General features: G+C 39.0%; 1 protein-coding gene across 1 annotated transcript in view; it reads left to right on the top strand.

The window, feature by feature from the left end:
• The window catches only part of RNF145 (ring finger protein 145), a 46750-nt gene extending 29528 nt beyond the window's left edge, over positions 1–17222 (top strand). The window contains exons 6-11 of the mRNA XM_081093143.1: positions 1985–2160; positions 5579–5719; positions 9702–9884; positions 11634–11781; positions 12673–13029; positions 15434–17222. Of these exons, the coding sequence (XP_080949269.1) occupies positions 1985–2160; positions 5579–5719; positions 9702–9884; positions 11634–11781; positions 12673–13029; positions 15434–15934 (1506 nt within the window). The 3' untranslated portion in view covers positions 15935–17222. The remainder of the gene's footprint in view (positions 1–1984; positions 2161–5578; positions 5720–9701; positions 9885–11633; positions 11782–12672; positions 13030–15433) is intronic.
• The last annotated feature ends 2125 nt before the right edge of the window (positions 17223–19347 follow it).

Raw genomic sequence — 19347 nt, 5'->3', positions numbered from 1 at the left:
AGAGAAAAATTTTCCATGCTCTTGACTTTAGCCCGAACTTCCTTCTTTCTTCATCTTACACAATGTTGAGTGATTCCTGAAAGTAGATCTTCCAGAGATGAGGTTATTTTCGGTCTCTCCATGAAAAGTTGCTTCAAGGGGAAGGGTTGCTGTTGTCTTCAGAGAGAGAATGACCAATTTAATTTTATATTTTCTTCTTTGAATTCAGTCGCGTGGAGCTGTCTTATTTTGTAAGAAACAGTAGACATTGAGTAAGTATTAATGGACACTTTAATTAATCTCCATAAGGACAAAGTCTTCATTTTCAGTGTCATGTTTCAATGACATTTTCAGTGTCAAGGAGTTGATTGCCATAAGATTCATGCATCACTTAGTGTGGCAGTTGAAAACACATTATAAGTATGGAGTTCATGACCTGGAAGGAATTTTTTAAAGGTTTTTAAAAAAATATGTTTTTATTGATTTTTAGAGAGAGAGGAAGGGAGAGGGATAGAGTGAGAAACATCAGTGATAGAGAAACATCATTGATCGACTGCCTCCTGTACACCCCCCTACTGGGGATTGAGCCTGGACCTCTTGGTTTGTGGGTCAAAGCTCAACCACTGAACTACACCAGCTGGGCTGACCTAGAAAGAATTTGATGGGCAAGAAGTGAAAATTGGCAGGTTTTTTAGTGATCTGTTCCTTGAATGGAAAGGAGAAAGATTACTCTACCTCTCTCAGTGATCAGTTTGCTGCTAATAATAATTTTACAGCTAGTTGAGCAATTTCCTCCTCCCGCTCCCTCCCTCCAATATTTTCAAATTGGGGAAAGAGAGGTTAATTTTTTACTAGTTTTTAGAAAAAGCATTGGATTTACTGGTACAGATGAAAAAAAGTTAAATTTAGAATACCCTGCAAGTGAGTGTATTTTAACTTAATACTTAAAAATCTTTACCTACCTGAAGAGATACTAATTAGAAACCAGAACAACTTGCAACCACATGTATTTTAAGATCTTTATAATTTATTGAAGAATCACATTGAGAGTTCCAGCAAGAACAGTTGACTGCTTAGGTTAGAGCATGTAGCCTGCCTGCCTGGGGGTTTTTTTTGTGTTTTTTTTTTAGGTATACCTTGTTTCTTGATGTTAATGTACTTAACAAGCCAAATTGAGAAATGTTGCTTGATAAATACACAGTAGGAGCAAAGGAAAAAACTTGCTGATTTCCTGGGGGGACAAACTCACTAATTACCTTTGCTTCACGATAAAGTAAATCTCTCCAGTGATTATTCTGTCTTCCATCGAACTATTTCTCATTGTTGACATTCCTGAATAAAACCTGAAAAATGCTTCCTTGTATATTTCATTTTTCCCTAGTCCTTCAAGCAATATTGCATTAATCGTGCTAGTCCTGATCATTTTGATTAGATAAGAGTACGTTTAGCAAGTCTCCTGGTATTGCCCTTGATGTAGTTTTACTCTGCACATAACTTTATCCCTGAACTATCAGGGCAATTTACTTTTCTATTTGATAAGTGTGTGTGAAGTGTTAATAATGCAGAAATCAACAAATTTTTAAAAACATGCTATTGGCTAACTGTATGTGTAGAGTGACTTTAAAGGAATTTATTTGAAACCATCTTGCAATAAAAGTGATTCAATTTTTATCTGTAGTACTTTAGAATAAACTCTTACATTTAAAACTAGAGGCCCGGTGCATGGATAAATACACCAGTGGGGTCCCTTGGCCTGACACAGTTAGGGCCGGGGAGGGGTCGTGGGAAGGCTCCAGGACATGTCTGGCCTGTCTCGCCCAGGTCGGGTCAGCTGGACCCCAGCAGCAAGCTAACCTACCGGTCGGAGCGTCTGCCCCATGGTGGTCAGTGTGCATCACAGCGACTGGTCAAATGGACACTCAGCATATTAGGTTTTTATTATATAGGATTGTTTATTGATGTGTGATACAAGGTGAGATGTTTTCCTATTTATTTTCTTTTTCAGGTTGTGGAGGTATATGGCCTTCTAGCCTTGGGAATGTCCCTGTGGAATCAACTGGTGGTCCCTGTACTTTTCATGGTTTTCTGGCTCGTCTTGTTTGCTCTTCAGATTTACTCCTACTTTAGTACTCGAGATCAGCCTGCGTCGCGGGAAAGGCTGCTTTTCCTTTTCTTGACAAGGTAACTAATATGAGCGTCTGATACTGCCTATACCTAGGGAGAGAACACTGAGCTAGGAGCAGTAAGTTTTGCAAATTAACTTTTATCATTCATATTATAGTACTTCATATTTAACTAAGATAGGATTTTCATTCAGTGGCTGTCCAGGTCTGGTGATGCTGGTGCCTTTGTTCTTATTATCATTTTATAGCTGAGGACACTGTACCAAGTCACCCAGGTGGTACTGTGGAAAGAAGCAGTGCTGACGCTGAAACCCCATCTGACTTCAAACCCTGTGGCTTACCTATGCGCTTTCACTATGTCCCATTATCATCATTATTTTTACTGTTATCATTTTAAATATATTTGTATTGATTTTAGAGAGGTAGGGAGAGGGAGAGAGAAATAGAAACATCAATGATGAGAGAGAATCATTGATCCGCTGCCTCCTGCACGCCCCCTACTGGCGATCGAGCCCGGAACCCAGGCATGTGTCCTGACTGGGAATCGAACGTGGGACCCTTCAGTCCACAGGCTGATGCTCTATCCACTGATCCAAACCAGCTAGGGCCCTATGCCTCATTATTTTTAATGTTTTGCTTCATTATTGAGATAGAGTCAAATAATTAGTGAAATGGGTATATTACAGTACTTTACTACTAAACCCCAAAGAATACCGAGACTTGGTTTTTAAGGTTTAGTATGAAAAAAAGTCCTTAGGGTCTTTTCTCACTTCATAGTCTTTGCTGTGCGCTTATGCTAGATCCACATTTGCCATTTTCCCACTTGGAGTTGGAATCTCGAGCGCTCAGAATCTAGCACGTGGGTACACATCTTTGTTCCCTGGCTCACTGTCGCCTTAAAAGGCAAGAATGAAACTGTCCTTCTGGAAAGTAAATACAGGTGGATAAAAGTCTTGAGTTTTAGTTGATAGAACCATTGTTTCCTAGCCATCCAAAATGATGGAACACTGTGTACTAAGTGGTACAAGGAATGAGAAGTTTAAGACAAATTTACGGTCCTTAAGGAGCATGTTACTTGTTAAGATCGAACATGTTACACAAAGTTAAGTATTAATAAAAATGTCATAGGGCAGTACCTATGTTAACAAAAAAGTAAAGTAAACTTATTGGTACTAAGTCAGATTTTGTACTTTCTGAAAATAACACTTTTAATTGATAAGTGGCTTCTATAAACATGCAATAAATTGGTATCAAACACATTTTAATAGCCCATTATTAACTAAGTTTTACTGCTGTTATCTTCAGTGTAAAATAATGGAGATTTTATGCAGAATTTTAAAATAATGTAAAAAGTAACTGGATTTAATGAGAGAGATTAAAATCCTGTGGTTAGAATAATAACCTAAATATGACTGTGTTTTAAACTAGATTGCTGTTCATTGTAAAGCACAATCAAATGTAGTATAGCATAGTGTAATAGGCTCAACAATCAGTAAGCTGTGAATGAGTTTGGACTTAATTACAAAGTCAGAAAATAACACTGAGATTTTAGATGAGCTTTAGATATATTGCCAAACTAATTTTTCTCTCTGTTCTTTTTTTTATACATAGGATAGATTGATCCTCAAAATAAGAATGCTTTTATTTGGTTTTTAATAGACAAGTTCCCATATGGTTATTTGCTCAACTTATATCTCTGCAAGCATTATTTTTTGGCCTTCTTGATGCTAGTGTGTGCCAAGTTATATTTGTGTGTTGCCTTGCCAAAAAACACCACAAAACTTACTTACAAAAAGGAGGGTTGCAACTTTATCAGAACACCCGGACTAAACAAACCAACCAAAAAGCATACACAAACTGAAAAACAAACAGAGGCTTCTTTTGCAGCTAGAAAAATAGAAACTAAAATTAATAAAATGTCTCATTGAAGAGAGAGGGGAAGAAAAAATTTTATAAATTTCCCAAACTCTTTCACTTCCCCAAAGCAAGGTTGAAACCTCTTGTTTTCTTTGGTATCTTTTGAAAGATAGTACCACATTCTTTTCTTAAGTAAGGGAAGACGAATGTGCTCCTCCTGAAAATGTAATTAAATCACCCTTCTTTGGGTGTAAAAGATTACTCTAAATGTAGATATAGGAATAATATGGACCTTCATTAAAATTTTCAGATTTTCTAGTGAGAATAAGATAAAACTTTTAGTGTTATTTTCAGCCATGATTTTCCTATGTTTTAAATTACTGGACAATTTGTTTAAATGTGTTATATAATAATTTCTCTAAGAAAAATGTCAAACATTTCAGAAATTAGATTTGTAAGAATGCCATATAACATTTATTCTTTTAGCTATCAGCCACTAGAATTGATAGGTATTTTTATTCCTAACATAAAACCAGACATTTTTTTCTCACTAGAAGGTACATTGGTCTGCATAAAATTAGATCTATTTTCCTATAAAAATTAGCTAGTAAGCAGTAGTGTAGGAAGGATACCTATGTAGCAGAAGCATGGAGCTACCTAATAAAGGACAGATGTGATTCTCCTGGATAAACTCCTCATGTATCCAAATGAAATGCAAACCTGAAGATACAGGGCTTTAAACATTTCTCAGATGCTGTGTAAATGCTAAATCCAAATTATTGGTACATAATACATATATTTCAAAATACTTATAAGTTAATACCTAATATGTTCAATGAAAGCAGTGAGTGTATTTCCATAAAATATGAAAGTGTTTCCAAGCTTTACTGTAAGGTTTTTCAGTTTTCCTTGTGATATTCATAGCAAACTTTAATGTTAAATATCAATATTAAAAGTATGTTAAATGGTCTTGAGCTATATTCTTGGACTTGCTTTAAAAATAACCCAAAATAAAATGAATTGATCTAAACCTAAATTAAATTAAACTAAGCCTAAATAAGTTTATTTTAAAGCACCGACAGTATGGAAGACGTTGAAGTGAGGCGAGGGACGTCAAAGCCAACGTAGACCCTGCCCCGTAGCAGTTTGGCCAAATAAGGAGTTTTGACTAGTAACCACAGTCACGGTACAGTCAGAATAATTTGAACAGCCAACATTTTTCAGAAGGAACAGTGGACAACCATACATGTTTCTTTTGAATATCACCAATATGTTAATGATGTGTTTCTTAAAGTTTGAACAAGCTGTAAGTCCTGGGAGTATTAAGGAGATGATGCATTTGAAGGAGATCTTAGGTAAATAAAAATTAAGACTCTGTTTCAGATATGGTGCTGTGTACTAAATGTGCATTTGCCAAATGGGTAAGAAAATGTAGATTAGGATAATAAGAACAGATTTAAATGATTAATAAGGTGTTTAGGAGATGACATCTGAAATTTTAGTTTGGAGTGTTTTAATTAATGAGGATTAGGTCAAGTTTGGTGGTTATTTAAAAGTTGAAGATGTTTTTATTCCAAATAGAAAATTTTTATCTGCCACTATTTCCCCTTTTCTTCTAGTATTGCTGAATGCTGCAGCACTCCTTATTCTCTTTTGGGTTTGGTCTTCACGGTTTCTTTTGTTGCCTTGGGTGTCTTGACACTCTGCAAGTTTTACTTGCAGGGCTATCGAGCTTTCATGAATGATCCTGCCATGAATCGGTAAGTTCTCTACTCTGAATATCTCTAGTCATTTAAATCTTATCTATAACTTGAAGAAGTAATGATAAATATTTGTTGATGCATTATAGAGGAAATGGAATTTTGAGGTTTTTTTTTTAATGGTTGCACCATTTGGGTTAAAATACTATGAAAAAATAAATTTCTATGTGTAAAGGGTGATTTTCATTCTGTGTACATAATGTATATTGGATGCCTTCCTTTTCTAAATTTGTTTTAGAGATTTTTGCCTGCTTATTTTAAAATCGGATTCCTGTATTTGATAAAGTTTTTTTAATGTTTGAACATAATTTTGATACTAATCAAAGTTTACATTAATGAGAATGCATAATAGTTAATCTAGTGGTTATTAAATTACTAAGATCAGGTATTGGGAAACCCTGTTTCTAGAACGTGTCATGATGTATATTTAAATATAGGAGTTTCGTGGTTTCACTTATATAAGTTTATATAATCTCTTCTTAAACTAAATTTTTATGGATTATTTTAGAATTAGTAGATAGTGAATACCTTGTAAATTTGGGGAAATTTTGGGGGGAGTATATATTATGTTTTTATTACAGAAAATTTAAAAACCTGTGTTCCATAATCTTCCTGCCAGGTCCAGCCAACACCTTTGTGATGGGAAAAAAGGGGGGAGGACAAGAAAGAAAAATAACTCATGTGTAAATTGACAATTTATAGTATTCAAAAAGTACAAAATGGAAAGTGATACCTTCCTCCTCCTACTTTCCATTTCCTCTCCCCAAGCATAACAGCTATAGATGGTTACTTTAAAATTTTTTTAAAAATATTTTCCCCTTCTACCCTTTTTAAAAAAATATATTTTTCAATTACAGTTGACATACAATATTATATTCGTTTCAGGAGTACAACATAGTGATTAGACATTTATCTGTGTTATGAATGAAGCACCCCAATAAATCTAGTACCCATCTGATACCATACATAGTTATTATAATACTAGAGGCCCGGTGCACAAAAATTTGTGCACTTGGGGGGGAGGGGGGGTCCCTCAGCCCGGCCTGTGCCCTCCCGCAGTCTGGGACCCCTCAGGAGATAACGACCTGCTGGCTTAGGCCTGCTCCCGGGTGGCAGAGGGCAGGCCCAATCCCTAGGTGCAGCCCCTGGTCGGGCTCAGAGCAGGGCCGATTGGGGAGTTGGGACACCGTCCCCTGTCACACTCAAGGCAGGGTCGATGGGGAGGTTGCGGCGCCACCCTCAGTCATGTGTCTTGGTGTGGTCCTCTTTGGATTCCTTTTGATTGGGGTTCTCTGTGCTTCCTGGACTTGTACGTCTATTTCTTTCACCAGGTAGGGGAAGTTTTCTGTCATTATTTCTTCAAATAGGTTTTCAGTATCTTGCTCTCTCTCTTCTTCTGGCACCCCTATAATTCGGATGGTGGTACGCTTGAAGTTGTCCCAGAGGCTCCTTATGCTATCTTCATATTTTTGGATTCTTTTTTCTTTTTGCTTTTTCAGTTGGTTGTTTTTTGCTTCTTCGTATTTCAAATCTTTGACTTGATTCTTGCGATCCTGTAGTCTGCTGTTGAATCTCTGTATAATATTCTTTATTTCAGTCAGTGTATGCTTAATTTCTAGTTGATCCTTTTTCAAAACCTTGAGGGTCTCACTAGATTTTTTGAGGGTCTCACTAAATTTATCGGCAGTTTCTAGAAAATTCTTGGAAAACCTTATAACTGTGGTTTTGAACTCTGTATCCAAGTAGTTTGCCTTCCTCCATTTTTGTCACTTGTGACCTGTTTCTCTGTCTCCGCATTTTGGCTGCTTCCCTGTGTTGATAGAGTGGCTTTCTGTGCTAGGTGTCCTATTGGGCCCAGTGGCTCAGCCTCCCCAATTACCTGAGGTGGACACTTTTGGTGCACCCCTTTGTGGGCTGTGTGCACAGTCTTGTAGTTAAGCCTTGATGTAGTTATCACTGGGAATAATTGACCTCCAGGCCAATTGGCTGTGAGAATCAGCTGTGTCTATGGTGGGAGAACTTCTGTGCTGGAAACACCCTTCTGGGGCAAGACTTGCTTCAGTGGGGCTTTGGTGCTCACTGAGACTGCCCCCTGAGTGTGTCCCTTATGGATCTGAGGAGTTGTAATCTGGATGGTCCCACTCTGACCACTGGGTACACTGGCTCTTGGATCTAAGGAGGTGCTAATTTAGCCTCTGCCTGAAGCTACCCAGCAGGTGCTATGGAGAGATCTACAGATTCCTTTTCCTTGTTTGGGGTTTGTGGGTGCCCAGATGAGGCCCAGCTGTGAACCAATGCAAGCTGCTTGTGGGGCCTTGGGCCTTCTTTTGGATGTTCTGACCCAGCTGCAGTTTGTTAGGTAATTTTAGATTGCAAAGGGCCAGGCCATTCATATGCAAAAGCCTCTGCACACAGCTTGGGTAGGGCAGGGTCTCAGGGAATCAACAGGGCAGAGCAAACAGCTATGGCTGATCCTCAGCCCTGCCTTAAGAGGCCCCGTCTCAGTGTCCCGGTAATCGCTGAAAGCACCTCTTGAGAGAATGCCGCCCTCGAGGTCTGCCTGCTGCCAGACAGTCCAGTTTCTCCCCGTATGAGTCTGGGTCCCCAGAGACTCACCCGGAACTGGATTTTAGTTCAGTCTGGAGCGTGTGTCTCCCTCCCGATTGAAAAAGACAACCACGTCCTCAGTTGCCAGCCCTTTCCGCGTGCGCCTCCATACCTCTGCACTTTACTTCCGCACTTCCTCTGAGTCTCAGTGTGCTTTTCTCTTTCCTTCTAGTTGTAGAATTTCCACTCAGCCAGCCTTCCTGTGATTCTGGGTGATGTCCGTTTTGTCTTTTAGGAGTATTTTTGAACTGGTTGTGCGAGGCAGCAATTGCAGGTGTTTACCTATGCCGCCATCTTGGTTTCTCCCCTATCTTATTTTTTTTGCTGTTAAAAAGTAATGCTGTTATGAGTATCTTTATATATGTCTCTCTTGTTTTTAAACCCTTAATTAGGCAAATTTCAAACCAACAAAGCTGAGAGAGGAGTTGAAATAAACTCTCAAGTACAGTCTTGTGTCACGCATGTCCTTATCAACTTCACCCATCCCGTCCCCTCCTCCATAAAACCCTGGCTGCATTTGTATGGAGTAAATCCCAGATATAATATACTTTCACCCATAAATATTTTTGTCTATTAAGCTTTTGAAAAAAACATAACTATAATAGAATGTTTATTCCTAACAAAAGAGTTCCTTGACATCAAATACCCAGTTGGTGTTCAGATTTTCCTAATAATCTAAAATGTTTTAAACATTTTGTTTGGTCAACTCAAGATCCAAATAAGACCATATTGCAATTGTTTGATATGTCTCTTAAGTCTTTAAATATTTAGGTCCCTACTATCTCTGTATTATTTTCTTTCATTTTATTTATTGAAGATACCAGCAGTCCTACTTCATTTTTCAGAGTCTCAATTTTGCTGATTGTATTCCCATAATGTCATATAACATATTCCATCATTCACTATATTTTCTTTGATACATAACTTTTATAATACATTCGTAGGAAAAATTATTTGCGTTAAGTTTATTGAGTTGAAGGGTATGTTCATTTTAAATTTATTAGCAAATTTTTCTCCAGATAGGTTTTATTTGTTTATGTCTCATGCTGTAAATATGTGTAATTCTGTGGATATCTAAGAATGGTAGATGTATTTTGATCATTACCAAACTCTAGTTAGAACATTTATTTATCCCAGAAGTTGCTTGTTTTCTCTTGAGTGTATGTTCAAGAAATAGCTATTATGTTTCATACTGATTCATTATGACTGTCTATTATTACATTGATTTTATATGATAAGTAAATATTCTGATTATGTTTGTTGTTTTTTTTGTCTTACGATCACAGATACGTAACAACAGACTGAGCCTTTAGATTATTTTCTGTTGGAATTAAATGAGATTCTGATTATTTTTCTGAAATTGTATGCTTTTTAGGGGTATGACAGAAGGAGTTACGCTGTTAATCCTGGCGGTGCAGACGGGTCTCATCGAGCTGCAGGTGGTGCACCGGGCATTCCTGCTCAGTATTATCCTTTTCATTGTTGTAGCTTCTATCCTACAGTCTATGCTGGAGATTGCAGATCCAATTGTTTTGGCGCTGGGAGCATCTAGAGACAAGTAAGAAACTTCCCAAGAGAAGTTTTTGTAGTGTGCTTTACATGAGTTTGTTGTCTGAAGATTTGGGTAATGTTTACAGGCAGAAAATGGATGAATAATTGGTATTAATTTAAGTGAAGAAACTTACATTTTAATTGTTTTAATATGGCTGACTTTTCTGTTGTTTATTTTCTCTCTCAAGATTCCTACAGTTAAAATTAAAAGTCATATCAAAGGCCATTTATTACAAATAAACTTTTCTTCAGAGAAATTTAATACTTTTATAATTGTCCAGTTTTAAAATGAACATAGAGCATAAAATTTATTTTAGTAAATACAGCAATTAATACATTATTTTATTCCGTGTAATGCTGAAGGAGAGAAAGCATTGAGAGAAATGTAAACGAAAGAAAAAGACTGGAGGCAATCAGAGAAAGGCATTTATGGAGTAACAACCTCATCTGATGGCCTTTTAGACAGTTGCAACTTACTAAGGTTGCATTGGGGAATCTCGGCATCTTATGGTACCAGATAAAATTGATGGCTGGATTCATGTTCATCTCATATAACAGAAAGTTTAAGGAATAAAAGTCATTAATTTAGCTCTGTAAGATACTATTTTGACTTACTGTAGTTTATACAAGGACATTCTATAAGGAATTGCTTAAAATTCAGTGCCACTTTTTTTTTCAGCATCAGTCTACACTGATTATTGATTATTGAAATACCTGCTTTTATTGCTTATTTGATAGTGTTTAATGAGTAAGGGAGCAGGCAGTGTTTTGGGAGATAGAATTTCAACAGCAGATTTTGAAAACATTCCAAGTTAGCATTTTAATTATTGTTCATCAGGTTTATCTTTTTATCCCCAGATAAGAAACCCTTCTAAGGTGTCTTAGAAACATTTAAGATGTTTAACTCAATAGTGAACTCAGTTAATAGCCACTTTAATTGGATTGTTTTTGATTTAAGTACTATTTTGTCTGGCAATATTCTTTAGTATTAATGAAGCATTATGTCAATAAGATTAAGATAATCCTATAGAAAGTTTGGGCAAGAGAAAGAAAAACATAATTCTACTGCCATAAAATTTTTATTGAATTTTAACTGCTTAAATAAGGAGATAATATGTTTGTGTATATATGTATAAACACAAAAATTAGATATAAATTTAAAGCTCTTTGCATATTATTCTAGTAGAGCCTTAAGAAGCTTAGTCTGGCTGGCGGTGTCCAAGATAGGTCACTGGGGAGGAAGAGCAGCTAGTAGTCTTGCATCAGTTTTTCCTCCAACCTCAGCACATGTGAGGATTAATCTACCTGTCATCAGAGAGCATTCCTCTCACTAACCCTGCACTCACGGGAGCCGAGATTTTCATCACAGTGGAGTGGGCCGGGAGAGGGGATGGTGATGGCATATAACTTCATGCAAGTTACTGTTAAAATTGTTAAGGTTTAATGCTACGAAAGCCTGAAATTGCTTTCAGATAACTAGGACTGGGACTGAAAATGAAAGCAAACTGTTGAGAAAAAAAAGAATTGATGATGCCTGGCAGTGGCTGAGTGTGGAGAGTAAGAGAAAAGAAACGAGTCAGGTGGACACCGGGCCCAAGCCATGTCCTGCCCTGACCTTTAGTGCAGTGACCGGCTGGTGAAGGGTGCTCAGGGCGGTATTTGTAAAGAGAAGCATGACAAATACCTGTTAGCTGGGAATGTAATGGTTGTGTTACTAGGTAACAGGCACTTTAAAAGAATACCTTTCTTTCTCTAGGAGTTTATGGAAACACTTCCGTGCTGTGAGCCTTTGTTTATTTTTACTGATATTTCCCGCTTATATGGCCTACATGATTTGCCAGTTTTTCCACATGGATTTTTGGCTTCTTATCATTATTTCTAGCAGCATTCTTACCTCTCTTCAGGTAAGCCAAAGTTATTAACTTTGTATAATAACTAAAACTTTTTAAGAATTCATGATAATATGTGGCCTATGTAGGTGATTACTTCCCACCTTCTTTACTAAGATATGTGACATTTATTTGAGCATAGGAGTTGAAGGTAAGTAAGCTTATTAAAATACTAGGCTGTCTTGTCACTATTCTGTTTTATCAAGGTAATTAAACTTTGTACTTTCTCTTTTTCAAAATGATATGATACAGAGCTGTTATGTAAATCATATATTGAAGTAATTACAAAATATTAAAAGATTTTAACACTTGTTTGAAGCACTTTTTTTTTTTTTTTGGTAAATACCATTCAGAAATAAATACCCAGTTTCATGATGTTTATAAATACATGACGTGTGTATTACACACACACACACACACACACACACACACACACACACACACAGTATTGCCCTGAAAATGGTAAGCTTATTGTAACTCGAAGGTGGATCTTTGCTGCCTGATCCATAGGAAGTAAAAGGAAAGGTAGCACTGGCAATAAAGATTTATTCACTGTTCCTTGTAGAAGTAACAGTTCTTTCAAAGTGGAGGAACATGTATGACTACAGACTGAGGAAAATTTAGATAGAATTTTTATGGATTTTGGTGACCTAGGGAGGAAGGAAAGAGCCAGAGAAAACTAATTACTAATTAGAACTGTTTTAGGAAAGTTGTGTCTCAGGGTATGGCTTTTTGGTATCTAATACCTGGATTACTGAGATCACTCACCCACATTTTAATTATGCCACTGTCTCTAGATATTAATATGGCATCCAGAAGTATTGGGAATTTGTTAATGTTTAACGTCTATGGAAAACCTTTCACAGTGATCAGATTTTGTTTTAATGTACATGCTTTTTCTTTCAGGTTCTGGGAACACTTTTTATTTATGTCTTATTTATGGTTGAGGAATTCAGAAAAGAGCCAGTAGAAAATATGGATGATGTCATCTACTATGTGAATGGCACTTACCGCCTGCTGGAGTTTCTTGTGGCGCTTTGTGTGGTGGCCTATGGCGTCTCGGAGACCATCTTTGGAGAGTGGACAGTAATGGGCTCAATGATCATCTTCATCCATTCCTACTACAATGTGTGGCTTCGGGCCCAGCTGGGGTGGAAGAGCTTTCTTCTCCGCAGGGATGCTGTGAATAAGATTAAATCATTACCTCTCGCAACGAAAGAGCAGCTTGAGAAACACAATGATATTTGTGCCATCTGTTATCAGGTAAGTCACACAGTAAGAATCCATATGGGTGGGTCATACTGTATCCTTTGGTGTTTCCCTTGGGACATTAACTACATTATCCAGATTCAAGTTCAATTCCCAGGCAGAATTATCTCCTGGGTACAAAGAACCTGGGCCTCAGAAATGATTAGACATGATAAAATATTTCCATTTTATTTTTAAATTTAAGTTTTTAATTTAGTTCCTCAAATTCTAATATATTGTTATTTTCAACATTATTGCTCACCCATAAATAAAGGAAAAACAGGTCAGGTGTATTTTACTCAGTTCATTTACACACACATATATGCACTATCAAATATATACGGTAACTCAGGAGTCAGCAACTTCTGAAAAGTGGTGTGCCAAGAATCAACTCTTTCTCTTCTGGTATTCCCAGGGTGGGGAAGAAGTGTTCCTTTACTTTCCATGGGTGGAGAGAGTATGTGCTACCTGTGGTGGATATTTGCGATGGTTACAAGTCTGTGTGTGTGGGTGGGGTGGGCACATATGGTAGAGGCAACCCGTTGGTGTCCCATTGCATTGGCCTACCTTTGGCACATGTGCCATGTATTGCTGATGATTACCTTCTATTAAAGATCTAAAGATGCTATTTAAATCAGCTTGAAAATATAACAACAAAAAAACAGGCCTAGAGTTTAGTCACCAGTCACCTGTGCAAAGGGGTGATTGAGTAGCAGCTTTTACAGCTCAGCGGTACTGTTGGGTGTGTGGACAGCAATGATGGGCAGCAGCAGAAGCTGTACGTGTAAAGCAGGGGTGGGGAACATCCAGCCCGAGGGCCGTATAAGGCCTGTGAAATCATTTGGTCTGGCCCTGCCAAGGCCTTAGGGGTGAGTTAATTAAATGTTTGACCAAATATAGCAGGCTAATTTTTAAGTTGATAATTTTGTATGGCCCCCAGGTAATGCTATAAATATTCAAATGACCCTTGGCAGGAAAAAGACTCCCCACCCTGCTCTAAAGTCACTCTTGGAGTGTGGTGAGTGTGGCCCGTGATAAAGCCGCAGAGTGTCAGTGAGGACACAGAAAACATCCTCCCTCCACGGCTGCTAGACCATCTACATAGAATTTTTTTCTTAAGAGTAAAAGGCATTTATGTACCACGCTTTATTGTTATTAGAACACACTTTTGGGTACTAGCAAAATACTGTTTTTTGGGTTGTTTTTGCATTTGAGAGGACTTGGCGTATAGTGTAGGTTCCCCGAGTTAAGTGGTCTCTGTTTTAGTTCTGGCTCCTTGGTGCTCAGCACCTTGTCATGTGCAGGACAGAGCCCAGCAGTGACAGATTCAGGGCACAGCAGCTCCAGTGGCCAGGCTGTGTATAAATATGCCAGTGCTGGGATTTGAGTCCTCTTTCTATTTCCTGATGTCACATCACTTTTTTTGAGGTGCTTGAACTACCTGCTGGTGCCACACAGAAAATGGAAGTCAAATTGCTTAACTTCCAAGCTGGCTGCATTTCCTTGGATGGCTTTCTGCTTAATAGTTGACTCCCAGGTGTTACCAGCTCTTGACAAGGGATTTCTAGAAATTCCTCGTTTTGGGACTATAAATAACCCTAATGGTCAGTTCACCAAATTACAATCTTAAATTTAAACTTCATGTCCTCAGTCTTCCCTCCCCAAATACAGCTTAAGCGAGGAATATTAATGCAAAGTCTACCACTTCGTATGCCAGTGGTTATTGAACTTGAATGTGCATAAAAGTCACGCAGGTGGCTTGTTGTAACTAGGTTTGTGAACGCCATCTTCAGTTGTCAGCTTCTGTCCCACGCATATGCATGGTTAACCAGCGCTCTGGGCAGTTCTGATGCAAGGTGAGAAACACTGGCTCGGCTTATACGACCGTATCTTAAAAATTGGATATACACGTTGAAATGGAAATTGTTATATCCTTGCCAGTACCCTGGTATTTTGTGGCTGATTTTGTCTCCTTGCCAATAATCTCATCATGGAATAATCTGTTCAACTGTGGAAAAGCCCTGTCTTCATCACATTTTCTGAGGTTCTGATTATACTTGTGCCATACCTGATGGAGACCCAGTAATTCTACTGCTTTCTACAGTTCTGTAATCCTCGCATTTCATACAAGGCAGAAACCAGTAAAGAGGCCATTTCTTCCTCGTTTTTGGCTTTTACTTATTTTAAAAAATCATTTAGCCAGTGGTTCTTGAATTATTTGTAATGTGGGGGCGGGGGGGGGGGGGTTCTCTGATGGCAAGAGGATTATTACTAAAATATAAAATGAGTTTTAACCTAAGATCTGTGTTACAAATTTTCTTTGGGGAATTGTAGGGGAAAATGGCAACTATAACTTTTGGGGATATCATCAAAGATTGTAGATAATAAACACTTATGAAGTATCTTTATCCCCCATTAGGACATGAAGTCTGCTGTGATCACACCTTGCAGTCATTTCTTCCACGCAGGCTGTCTGAAGAAGTGGCTGTATGTCCAGGAGACCTGCCCCCTGTGCCACTGCCACCTCAAAAACTCTTCCCAGTTCCCAGGGTCAGGGACTGAGCCGGCTCCACAACCTCGTGCTGGAGCCGAGCAAAACGCTGTACGTCAGGAAGGGACCCAGCCGGCTCCACAACCTCGTGCTGGAGCCGAGGAAAACGCTGTGTGTCAGGAAGGGACCCAGCCGGCTCCACAACCGCGTGCTGGCGCCGAGGAAAACGCTGTGCGTCAGGAAGGGACCCAGCCGGCTCCACAACCGCGTGCTGGAGCCGAGGATAACGCTGTGCGTCAGGAAGGGACTGCACCCCCAGACCAAGAGCATCCTCGAGGGACCGGAATGGAAGAAGGTTCCAGAGACAATAATGAGTGCATTGCCAGCAGATCAGGTAGCCAGGAAGGGACTTATGAGCCCATGGAATAGCTTCTTGGTGCAAAAGATGAAGCACGTGCTGCTGAGGTCAACCCAGAAGAAAAGCAGCAGGAGTAACGCTGTGTGTGCTGGCGGGGAGGCGAACTCCGATGGAATTTGTGCCCAGATTTGAGAAACAAATATATGGGATGATTAGGTGGGAAATTTGACATTCCAAGGATCTAATCCAGGAAGTACTTACTCTCAGTGGAGACCACCTGCTTTCAATGCCCTTGACATTGTGGGAGAAATTTTGCAATGTATGCTAATCAAAATGTACTTATAGATCCTATGCTGATGTTTGTAGAGGTTTGCCAAGGAAATTTAACCTCAGCAACTTCAGAAACTGTCCTGATTTGTAAGGGATAAATAAAATCAGATTTGAGTGTTTGAAAGGGGCTAAAGAAAGGAAGACAACATAAGGACAGTCTGGGAAGAGGCAGGCAGAATGGAACCGACGTTTCACTTTCTATGGGACAGGATCCTTTTTGTTACAGAATATGAGTAGTGACCAGCCCCTTTCTCCACCCCCTTTTCCCTCAGCTCATTGGAACTCAGTCTGGTAATTATTGAGTTTTGTACAGCACTGATTGAAATCAAAGATATAAAAGCATTAATTGTATCCAGAGATTGAAACATGCTCATACTTTGTATGTGCTTTCGGGGAGGGGCGGGTGGGCATTTGGCCTCAGGTACATTCACGTAACCTGAGACTCATGAACTTTCTGATGGAGTCCTCAATATTTTGTGTATATGAAACTTTTGTTAATATATCGTACACTGTTGGCTGTGTGAAGTAATCTAAAACTCTAATGAACACTTTGGAGTCCACGTTAGTGTGGGAGACCGAAGTGGGAAGGGCTTTAGGGCACTGATAGAGGCCTTGTGTACTTTTCAATCCTGTGTAATGTTTAGTTCTTGCAACTGAATCAACAGTGTTAAGTTATGGCAATATTTGCACTTGGGAATGAGTACATAGCTGTATGATCACACTGCAAATGCCACTTTTAAAGCTGTTAATAGACTTTGCACCTTTTCTTTGATAAGGATGTGTCATATTTAAATTTTTACATTCATCATGGCTACAGGTAGACCTGGGGGGGGGGATACAATTTTTTATGGGAATTTTGATATGAAAAGAAACTAGTCATTTATTTATACAATAGGCTTGGTTCAGAATGTTTTTCAGACTTGGTATTCCTAATGTGGGTTGTGACTTTATTTTATTTTTAGTAGCAAATTTGGATGTAGACTGACAGACATAGCTGAATGTCTTAATAAATTTAAATTTGAAGATAACTATGTTTTTTCCCCCTGTGATGATTATTATTATAAAGTGTTTTGTTTTTAGGAGACTTTTTTCCCCCCCTCTCCAGCTGGGTTTATATCTTGATCTCTGTTTAAAATGACCTGTAGATGACAAAGTTTTTTGCTTGAAAAAGGGCCAGTTCTTTGAAATCTACACCAGTGATAGCAGACTCAGCTCTGCACCAGAGCATCTGGAGAACTTTTTTAAAAAAGTACACATTTTTAACACCACTTCAGAACCATTGAATCAGCTTCAGGGGAGCCTGAGAGCGTGCACTTCAGAGCTCCTGGGTGATTTTATCCAAGACTGACACTAGCACTGTTCACGTTTAGAAAAGAAGTGGCTAGATTAGGATGAATTTCTCCCTGGTGGAGCTGGAAGTTTCCCACCATCCTATTGGTGAGCCAGGTTAGGCAGCAAAAAGAGCAGATAGCTCCCTCTAGTGGTGGTCAGGCTATTATGCAAAACGTAGCAGCGATCTCTGATTTAGAATGGATTTTTGGCCTTTGTGGAAAAGGTATGTGTTCAAATATTAACCTTTTTGGTGCCTCGTTTGAAGGAATTAAAATTGCAGATGAAGTTGAAATCATTTGTGTCACGGTGACCTTGGCCAGCTTTTAGCACCATCTACACTTCTGACCAAAGAACTCTCATGCACACCTAAGGAAAAGTAGATGTTTAATAAAAGCAGGGGCTTCTTTGGCACCAAGTTTCACATTAGAATGCACTTTTTTTTTTTTTTTTACCTCCTAATAGCAAGGAGACCCCAGCTGTACTTGCCAAGTTGCAGGAGCCGCTCAGCAGCCTGGTGGACGAAGAACAGCCTCTCCGTTACTCAGTCTACCCATTAATGCTTCTGTTTCAGTCAGGAGAGTTATCTTGTGTTGTAGTGACGAAAACCCTCCCAGTCTCAGTGGTCCTAAAACAACAAAGGTTTATGCCTCACACACATCACATACGTGTCTGTTTGCTTTGGAGCAGACACTCGGGGATCTAGGCCGCATGGAACAGCCAGTCTTGAACCTTCTGATGGTCATGGTCCAGAGAAAGGGCTCTGGGAGGCTTAGCACGTACATGCGCCTCCCAGTGGTGGGTGCACGTCCCTTCTGGTCATCACCCTTCATCACCCCGTGGCCGCAACTGTGGTCGCACCAGCACACGAGGGTGTGGACGTTGTGTCTTCCTCCTGTGGTCTGGGAAGAGGACACAGCAGTGCTGATGACTACCACACCTCTGTTGAAGCAGCATGTACTTTTATCTGCTCATTAAAAACTTAGGAGCACACCTGTGATTTCTTCAAACTATACTGGTTGGTTGAGAACCTCTGACCTAATTTGCTGCTTGTTCTAATATGCCAGGACGGACGGTAGCTTTGTCTAGTGCCATCTGTCATTCACCTTTCTGTTTCCCAGCCATGTTTCCAACTCCCTGCCAGACTTTGGACCTGAGAAGACAAAGTTTAACCACCTAGTTTGTACCACAGAAAACAAGAAAATCAGATCAGATTTCCCTTATACGTGATCACATGAAGTGAGAAAATAGCACATTCCTGATGGGCCCTTTATAGGCCACTTTTCCTGTCCACTTAATTTCTCGGACAGTGTGTATGTACTTTTCACCCATGATCACTTTTCTCTTAGAAATTTTATTCCCTTAAAAAAACAAACAAACAAAAAAAGAAATCAGATAAAAAAACAAAAACAAAAAAAAAATTTTATTCCCTTATGAACTTTGACATCAAAGTTAGTACTAAACAATCTCAATTCTCATACTAGTTATCAGAGTGTATTTCTAGTTTGTGGTGTTTCTCATGTTAGAAAGCTGTTCTAGAGGTCTAAATCATGCTATTTGCACAGCATGTCTTTATAGAGGTCTGGTTTTCTTTTTTTGTTAATCCTCACCCAAGGATGTTTTTTCCATTGATTTTTAGAGTGGGAGGGAGAGAAATAACAATGAGAGACACACTGATTGGTTGCCTCTCACTTGAATCCCCTCGTAGTCTAGTGGTCGGGTACTCCTTAGCCCAGAGGCTGGGTCTGCCATGAGTCTCACTCCTTGATTGTCCCTCTTCTGAGCTGTACTCCATTCCCCCACGGAGCTGGTCCCACAGGTGTGA

This window comes from Myotis nattereri (genome assembly GCF_964212035.1).
Source record: "Myotis nattereri genome assembly, chromosome: 5".
NCBI lineage: Eukaryota > Metazoa > Chordata > Mammalia > Chiroptera > Vespertilionidae > Myotis > Myotis nattereri.
The sequence above is the reverse complement of the archived record's forward strand: the minus strand, read 5'-3'. Positions and strand labels throughout refer to the sequence as shown.